The sequence below is a fragment of the Phytophthora parasitica genome (assembly GCF_000247585.1).
Source record: "Phytophthora parasitica INRA-310 unplaced genomic scaffold supercont2.11, whole genome shotgun sequence".
Taxonomy (NCBI): Eukaryota; Oomycota; class Peronosporomycetes; order Peronosporales; family Peronosporaceae; genus Phytophthora; species Phytophthora nicotianae.
The window spans coordinates 239,151-248,415 of NW_008648997.1; the positions used below are offsets into that span (position 1 = coordinate 239,151).

The 9,265-nt window shown below is 45.5% G+C and overlaps 2 protein-coding genes across 2 annotated transcripts; one reads left to right on the forward strand and one right to left on the reverse strand.

The window, feature by feature from the left end:
• Positions 1-683: 683 nt before the first annotated feature.
• PPTG_07094 (hypothetical protein) lies at positions 684-2,594 on the reverse strand. The gene has a single exon (XM_008901261.1). It carries the CDS (start codon positions 2,581-2,583, stop codon positions 751-753), a length of 1,833 nt encoding a protein of 610 aa, XP_008899509.1. The 5' UTR covers positions 2,584-2,594; the 3' UTR covers positions 684-750.
• A 1,258-nt stretch (positions 2,595-3,852) lies between these two features.
• Positions 3,853-5,231, forward strand: PPTG_07095 (hypothetical protein). The gene is made up of 3 exons (XM_008901262.1): positions 3,853-4,564; positions 4,635-4,797; positions 4,869-5,231. The coding sequence occupies exons 1-3, from the start codon at positions 3,872-3,874 to the stop codon at positions 5,078-5,080; spliced, it is 1,068 nt and encodes a 355-aa protein (XP_008899510.1). The 5' UTR covers positions 3,853-3,871; the 3' UTR covers positions 5,081-5,231.
• Positions 5,232-9,265: the final 4,034 nt, after the last annotated feature.

Below are 9,265 nucleotides of genomic sequence, written 5' to 3' on the forward strand. Positions count from 1 at the left end.
AAATGCAAATTCAACTTGTACCTGATCCGATTCAAAGGGGATTTAATTATGAGCGCATTGGTACGTTGCTCGGATCCCGCATAGGACTCTGGATATAAAATCCAGAGAACACTGCCATACTTTTGACACCAACAGTTTTGTGTGTGCTCAACACCAAATCCGAAGATATAGATTGAAAGGTTTCGTATTTAGTGTTGATTTTCCAATACGAGATTGGTATTTGAAACGAGATGACATCATTGGTTAAATTTTGCGTCGGCCCTCAACTGGTTTTTTTTCCCTTATCCTAAAAGAAGTGTGTTAGCACCTGGTCAAAAATTTTAAGCTTCCCACGTAGGTCCTATTGCGGGTTTTAGCTTCAAGGAAGTGTCTTGTTTAAAGTTCCAGTTTAAAAATGAATGGTATGCCAAACATATTTTTATATGCATTTCGATTGGATAACAACTAATGAACGTGGTGCACACACATCGTCAAGCATTCGATTGGGCAAAAGTTGAACACTTTATCTTGGCTCTCGCGGGATCTATTGGAAAAACTGTGGTTTCAATGGCGCGCGTTGAGACTTCAGATAAAACCTACTACTGGAGATACCATAAGCGGTGCAGGTGATCTTTCTTCATAAAACCCATCGTAAAAGACAGAGACATTTCGTTTCCTCCGAACTGCGAAGTCCGGGTCCCAAATGTACACAGAAATAAAGGGAGATTCATTACATAACAACCCGAAAATACTAATAGTATCTCCGAAAACTTACACAGCCGCACGCCGAGTTTCCTCCTCGTCTTCTTTTTCACCGGCCTTCTTCACGCGCGGAATCATTCCCAGCTGCATCTTGTTCATCACAATGACGTAGAAGAAGATGTTGACGACCATAACCGCCGCCAGAGTGAAGAACATGTACTCGATGTGGCCGTTGTTCAGGTCGGCTGGGATATACTTACCGAAGAGCAGTACAATGATAGAGAGTAGCGTGCTGCCCATCGAGTTCACAAAGAAGCCAAGCGCGATGGACGTACTGCGCATACTCTGAGGCACCTCTGAGTAGTTAATATCATAGGACGGGATGGCAATCATCACACCAGCTAGCGCAACGAGCAAGTACTGTGGGATAGCTGTCCACCATGGAATGTCGTTCATCACCTGGTTACCGTCATCATTGATCATGAACTGCGTCACACCGTTCGAGTCGACGTAGGTAAGCGGAGAAGTACTACGACGAATGATCTCGTAACAACCCGTCCAGATCATAGCCACCACGGCCGTGCAGTAACCAGCAAGAACCTTACCGTACCGACTTGCAGGCTTTCCAGCGTGCTTCTCGTACAATGGGTACACGACTTTCTCCATTAAAGGAACGAAGATTAAGACACCAATCGGATTGAACATCTGAACGGTTGGGCCGGGCATTTGAGACGAGAATGGGCCGCTACCAAGTCGAGTATCAGTCTGCTGGACGATGGACTGGTTGTTGCCGCGCTGGTTCTGGCAAACCCACCAAAACACATTGAAAGCGTTGAATGGTAGAATACGAATGACTTGCTTCACTCCGTCCACAAGCTCGGGGTCGAATCGGCCACCGACGGTATCTTTAGCGGATTCCATGAACTCGGAGCTCTTACCAAAGTAAACCCAAAGGATCGTAGCGATGACGATCATCACACCGCAAGCGTACGATATGTTGTGACCCACCTCACCATGGTCGGACAGGATCGACGCCAGGATGTTGAGCAGGAACGCAGCAATGTACAGGATCGTACCAAACACGACCATCTGAGCGTTGAAGTTCTTTTTGGCATGATTGAGCACTATCTTGATCACTAGAGCAACCGACTGTTTGGTTGGAGGTACGTTCACGTAGCGTTTGCGAGTAAACCAAAGCAACGCCACGAAGATCACCAACATAGCGAAGCCTACGAGGTAGACGCTGACGTAGCCATAGTCCGCTGGAATCGCACCAAAGCCGTGGATTGACACCGACGGGAACACCGCGTAGCCGATAAATGCTCCGATATTGGCAACCCAGTACTGAATGCTGAAGAACAACGCCTTCTCCGAAGGTGGGGCGGCAGGGGAGAACTGGTCGCCTCCGTACGAGATCACAAGTGATCGTAGACAGATCTGAGAGACTGCGACGCCGAGGAAGAGACCGATGTTGAAGATCGCCTTACTAACTCCGAGGTGGTTGTCCAAGACTACTGGAAGAGCGGCGATCACAAGGAAGAGAAGACCAAACGAGTCCAACGTGGCAGCCGACAACAGCGTCTTGAATTTGCCTAGACGTTCGTCAGCGATGTACCCAGCCACGATACACATGAACTGGCTGAAGGAATCGTACGTGAGCTTCATGGAGGTAGAGCCTTTGTTCGACCAGCCCAACTTCTGGAAAAAGTTCTTGAGCGACTGGCCGATGGCGAAGCTCGTGACTTCTTCACATGCTGTAAGGATCAGCAGGAAGATGCACACGTGCTTGAGAACGTTGGCAGCGTATCGGACAGGTCGTTCGTCCCATAGCTTGGTGTTGATATAACCCGTGACGGACGGGGTTAACTGCGGCGTTAGAATTGGCGATTGCACCTTGGACATCTTTGCAAGCGAGGAAGAAATCGAAAATGAACTAATGCGAACTCAATACCGATTTGAACTCTATTCTTTGACATACTAGCGCTAGTTCTGAGCTATTGACGCCTCCGTGACAGGTTCTGGCGTTCCTCAATACATTTCGACGATTAATAAGCCGTCCCCGCTCACCGTGTTGAAGTGTAAGTGGCTCTGGTACTTGTGATTGGCTAGTCAGGGATTAACTTACGGCCAATCGAGCTGCTTTTCTGGTAAACGACTTACTTGGAAGCAATCTCTCTCTCTGCATAGTCAAGACGAACTCAACAGTGTACCACATGTTGAGACCTAAAAGCATCAAGCTGTCACCAGCGGATGGGCACCGGGTGAACTTCGACTCGAATCCTTCGAGCCTCCAATCGAGGAGAGCACTTCGGTTGGCTTTAGATTTATAGGTACGTGTACATCGAACTACTGTGTCTCGTTTGTTTTCTTCAAAAATGCTCTCTTAAACATCGGAACGCGAGGATTTCATCACGCATTGTCTACCTGACCGGCGTTTCACCGTCTATTTTGCCAGCCGCTCCATTCGAGCTAGTCGCGCGCAACGCATTTTGACAATAACATTCCAAGTACTCGCACTCACTTGCTTTACACCAGGGTTTTTCAGCGATACTTGTGAATTCCGAGTAGAAAAGCGTGAGGATTCACTCAAACCCGAAAACGACGCAACCGGCGTCAGAACTCAAAGCAGTGATCTTCCTATGCGTGTGCACTTGATCGATCAGGCGTGTAAGCCAAGTTGAATACGTGCAATATCTTCCTCGACAGTGTCCATCTTCCTAGTCGTGCATGTTGAAGTGGAAAGGATACGTGAGTCTGTCCTCGTCTATGATTCGCTACCTGTCGTCCAATCAAAATGCAGAAAAGGCATTGCGGTGGTTCTGCTGTATCACGAGACCTCGAGTCTCTATTAGACCGCCGGACTGCAACATCCAACGGAGACCGGTCTCCGATCCACATTGGCGTTCACAGTGACCCAATCGAATATGACCGAATGGCTTATGTCATTGTAACGCCACCGAGATCCTCAGCGCATCTACGTTGAGGGTAAAAACAAGATCTCGGCGTCGGTATCATCTTCGACATGTGGACGACTAGCTGTGTACATGCTCAACTCTCGTACTGCCAAGTACGTGGCGACTGGCCTGACATGGTTGTAACGCAAAATAACGCAAGCACACGCAGTGTCCTGCATTAGAACTCGTACTCCGAAATCATTTTTCAATTTAACCACCACTACCAAGTAGTTACTATGGCTCCTCAACACCAGAACGACTCGAACAAGACGGACGCCAAGCCTGTGGCTATCAAAAACACTCTAAATCAAGAGGTAGAACACTACAAGTTCGACCACCCTGAGTTGCTCAGTGTATACCCAGAGACCAAGTTCGACCCGATCCCCGTTCTACCCGTGGAAGACCGTGCGCTCAACGCTGACCCGACGTTCAAGAACCTGCTCAAGGACGCGACGGTGACGCACCTGGCCCCTAAGATCGGCACCGAACTGGCCGGTATTCAGCTACACGAACTCACGAATGCACAGCGTGACGAGCTGGCTCTGCTGATCGCTCATAGGGGCGTTGTCTTCTTCCGTGACCAGGAGATCAACATCGAACAGCAACTGGAGCTCGGACGCTACTATGGCCCTCTACACGTCCACCAGAACTTGGGCCACCCAAAGGATCACCACGAGGTTGTAGTAGTGGAAAACTCGGTGGAGACGAGCGAGGGATTCCTCAAACGTCAAATGTATGACCCTTTTAACGCGTGGCACACCGATGTGTCCAACGAGCGCCAACCTCCGTCGTACACAAGCTTTAAGGTGCTGACGAACCCTCCGGTCGGTGGTGACACCCTATGGGCTTCGGCCTACGAAGCGTACGATCGCCTCACGCCCCCAATGAGAGAGTTCATCTGTGGCCTCACAGCCATCCACACGGGCGTTGTAAGTGCATTATATTATACGGTCATCTTATCTGTGATTATCTTATTCACTAGTATATTATTTTACTTAGCCTCAAGCTACTGCGGCTGCAGCTCGCGGTCAGACGATTCGTCGTCCACCGGTGGAATTCGAGCACCCGGTTGTGCGTACCCATCCTGTGACCGGACGTCGTGGTCTCTACGTGAACCCTGCCTTTACGAAGCGTATTGTGCAGCTCTCGAAGGCGGAGTCTGGTAAGAAATTCTAGATATCCAGTGGCGCTTGAGAGGTTCTGTTTGCTAACGTTTTTTTTTTTCTGTTTTAGATGCTGTACTGAAACTTCTTTACCAGCACGTTACGGAAGGTCACGAGTTTCAGGTGCGTTTCCGCTGGACGAAGAATGCCGTGGCTATTTGGGACAACCGCTCCACTTTCCACTACGCGACGTTCGACTACCTACCTGGAAATCGTCACGCTATTCGAGTGACGCCGCACGGAGAGGTCCCGTATTTTGACCCTAAAGCTGTGGCCAAGTAAACAGTGTAGTAAGTCGCTCGATGGTGGCTTGTCGAGAACTACCAGAAATCTCAGCTGATACTTGTGTGTAGCTGCCGGAGCTATGGCGTATTACGTGGAAGATGAGATTTGAATAATGCTACTGAAGTAGACATCATTGGAATGTTTTTCGGTTATTTTGAATTGTAGAAACATTTGATTATTATATGGGTACTTTTTGAAGATATCAACAGATTCGACGTTGAGAATTGAATGTTTCACTTTGACGACAAACATGAAATCGTTAATTCAACTACTTTCGTAGCATCTCCGTTCTATATTTATCAATGTCTGTCACAGCATATAGAAATCGTCTGCAACAACCTCAGTCAATCGAATTTGCGATATACTACAAAAGTACAGAGCACTTCACAAAGTCAAACTGTTGTCCTTGCGAAACAAGTATCCCCACAAGCAAAAAAAAAAAAAAAAAAACACCAACGCATTCACTGCTGCGTTTGGTCACTTTCATTGCTAAAATTGTTCTCAAAAGTCTAGTGCATGTAGTATTCCACTGTTGTCTCCAACTGCAGTTTCACCTAGTATTCTCCAGTTTTCCTGGTTGGGCTACGAAGTACGTACAGCCCCATAAGGATTAATACAGGTAATGCTTCGTTACGAGAGTCCAACTAATTCATGCTCGTGTGTTGTGTTTTAGACACAATTCCATGCAATACAGATACCAAGTGAATCCATTTATATTTTATCACATTCGCATGGATTTTTACGAGGTATCGAGTTGCGGAGGGAAAACCATCCATGATCGCATTGACTTAGAAAAAACAAACAATTTTCTTGGTTCTGTCTGATGCATTGTATACACCCGGCCCGCATTGTTATTGTAGTTGTCGTTTCGATACATGAACTAATCCGGATCAAATCCGCTGTCAAACTCTTCTATAGACAGCTCATTATTCATTTAAACATCAGACAATAAACAGGCATTGTTTCAGCCCGTACAAACTCTTCTCCAGCTTGCAGACCCAGTCTTCTTTTCCTTTTTGCACATACCCCTCGGATTGCTCCATATACACTTCAACATCCATCGGCCCATTCAGAAATGCAGTGGTTACGTCCATCTGGTCGATCTCGTAGTCCCAGATCGCTGCTAGTGTCAATAGCATCCTCAAAGTTTCTAATCGGACTACTGGAGAGTACACCTCCAGATAATCGATCCCGTACACCTGCATGAAGCCTTTGACGACCAACCGGGTTTTGAACCTTTCAATTTCTCCAAAAATGTTGTGAAGTACTGGTCAGTGAGCTGCTACCTTTTGTCCCGAGAGGTTTTATGCCGAAGAGCTTTTCTCCTCTATAGTTTTTTTTTTGTTGCACGCTACAGTTGAGCTGGGAAAGGACACAGAAAGTAAGGAGGGAGAGCAAGAAGGACAATCTCACTTCGAATAAACTCGGCGAACCCACAAGTCGCCTGCCTCACTAAAGCTTCTCTTCTGTACTTGTCTACCTTCTTTTACAATTGTTTTCAATGTATGCCGCCGACGGTATACTAAATCATATAGTTTTTTTCTTCTGAGAAATCAGTTGCTGCTGGGACAGCCCAGTTAATTCGTTGAAGTCAGTGACTGAAGCAGGTAAACTGAGTCCTGCTGTAGTCAAGTCCTATCGAGCGCAGCAGATTCCAGCAGTGTTTTGACATTTGAAAAACGCGTATAACTGTATAAGCAGTGTTGCTGTAGATATGCAGAAGATATCTGCTTTCAAATGACATCAACTCTGACCCAATACTAAGCAAGTGCATGTATTATTCGGCAGTGCATGCTACCTACTGCAGTCGCTTCATAAACCACCGAATTTTTGCGTTTTTGAAAGCGTCTCTATTTACATTGTGAATCTGGTAGAAGAAAAAACAGCTTCATCGTCATGAACTCCGCACGAAGCAGATGGTGCTGCTACAAACAGGAGCAAGAGACGCACGTAGCATGCGTAGTTATTGCTAGGGTCTGCTTTGACTGGAATAGTTTAAAGGAAAACAATATAAAAGACTTGTTTGCAGTCTCCCGCACCACAGCAATTTTGATGAGACCCTTTTCTATTACAAAAAGGCTCCTGGTCAGATAAAGCTCTAAAATGTTGATTCTATATACAGTTTGCTTGGAACCTGTGTATTGCTCTTACGTAAGAAGAATAGACTATTTCGAAGGTGGTGCGATCTGGAAAGGTTGCTTCATCTAACATAGCATAGTTAGAATTATTATTAACGATAAATTGTTTATAGTATATAGTAGTAAAAAAAACTGCGGTGCGCGCGGCGCGCGCAAAAGGTCTGTTGGCGTGTGCGACTGCAGCGTGCTGCGTACATGACTGTGCGTTGTTGTGAAAATACGAAAGTATCCACGGCGGTAGTTGTGAAGTTACGCTTTGATAAGCAAGATCATATAGAAACACGCTGGCCATAAAAAGAAATGAATCCACAACGCAAAAGTTCGAGGAGTGTGCTTCGATTCAACCTGTTTTTGAAAGTACATTTTCCGTATCTCATCATTCTATCGGTCCTAAACTCATACGTCTTGCATCCGTTCACAAAGTGTAAATCGTTTGTCATGTCGATCGTCTATAATACCCGAATGAAAGTCGCACGCCTTATTATAGTTGTTTAGTGTACCCATGCTAACCTCTTGCTAATTAAAGGATGCATGTATGTTTTTTTGGACATATGCCGCATGTAATTTAGTCGCTCTATTTCTGTTCCGTAGCAAGTTCAGCGTCGAACGCTGCAGTGTTACCAGGTTGCGAAAGGTTCCAGCTGGTTAAACTGGTGCTGTTATAAACGTTATGCTAACTGTGCCATGATGTAATTTTGTTTAATGACATTTCACAATTAAAGCTACAACTATTTTTTAAATCGGCTGTATGTTTTGTTAACCGGAAATATTTAATGGACATTGACGTCTTACTAGGGCTACGAGAGGCTGGGATAGGATCTGAAACTAACTACATGTAGTACCTCGGATCCATACTCATGATGACGTATGGACGGCAAAGAACACTGTAACTATCTAACAGGGTATAATTATCAATCTTATGAGCGCTGAAACTTTAAAGGCTCGCAAGGTTCGCAAACACAGCGAAGGTGTGATACGAAGACAAATGGGCAGGACTTAGCCTAACCTGCTACAGTGCTGTTTGATGCTGTACGGGTTGTGTATTTTTGAACGCCTGTGGTACATGTATGATTTCGTCGAAGATTAGTACTTTGACAAATTAAAGCCTCGCAAAAGTACGGATTATTGTTATAAAGAACTTAGGATTTACTTCTCCCGACCATTTGGGAGATACTTATCACTACTGGAATGATGTTCGATGTGCGGATGCGATAGTAAAGTACTTAAACATTTTCGGCAATAAAATAAAATGCGTTAGTTTTAATGACTGCTTTACGCAAATTGAAATATTTATTATTGGCGAACACAGACACCAATACAATTAGTTCTGTATTGGCAGGCCACTGCTGTCAAGTTCTCAGCTACCGTAACATCAGAATATATCGGATCTGTGAGTATTATTATATCCCACAGATATACCAGAACCAATAGCGACTTCCTGATGCTTTGTGCCTCAGGCTTAGTGTCGTCGGTTGTCAATACCCTGTAGCAGCTCAGATAAGGCATTTTTCTATAGTTTTCTTTCTGTGGCCTTGCTCTGGTAGCGTTATTTCTGAGCGCCGAAGGGAGAATACTTGCTAGCCACTCAATTCCATGTAGGTCAAAGTACTCCTTGACTGAAACTGTAGTTACCACATCGATAAAATCTAACATACCGTATCGCCTTAAACTAAATGAAATCACTGTGGGGACCTCTGTCCTCTTCGTCTGACTGTGTAAAAATTCTTTCCTGGAAAGGCAAGTTTACTTTTTACAACAACGAACGCCTACTTGCCCAATATTCGGGGAAGCTCGCCGGAGTGTAAAATTCAACATATCATACTGCAAAATGAACGAGTCGCAAAAACAAACTGAATCGATCCTAGCGTTCCATATATTGCATCCAAGTTATGCCATCGATAGAATCGAACTTCGGTGGATTGGCCTGTTCGAGACTATTACTTATCTTACCAGATTTACGAAAGTCCCTGAGAGAGCCCATATGCGCGAGCTTGCGAGCGTAGCCTTCCTTAACTCGATCTAGATATAGCCACACTTGATCTCC

Coding starts and splice junctions, on each gene's coding strand:
- PPTG_07094 (XM_008901261.1), bottom strand. CDS start 2,583: ATGTCCAAGGTGCAATCGCCAATTCTAACGCCGCAGTTAACCCCGTCC.
- PPTG_07095 (XM_008901262.1), top strand. CDS start 3,872: ATGGCTCCTCAACACCAGAACGACTCGAACAAGACGGACGCCAAGCCT. Junction 4,565..4,634: donor CAGCCATCCACACGGGCGTT/GTAAGTGCATTA, acceptor TATTTTACTTAG/CCTCAAGCTACTGCGGCTGC. Junction 4,798..4,868: donor GCTCTCGAAGGCGGAGTCTG/GTAAGAAATTCT, acceptor TTTCTGTTTTAG/ATGCTGTACTGAAACTTCTT.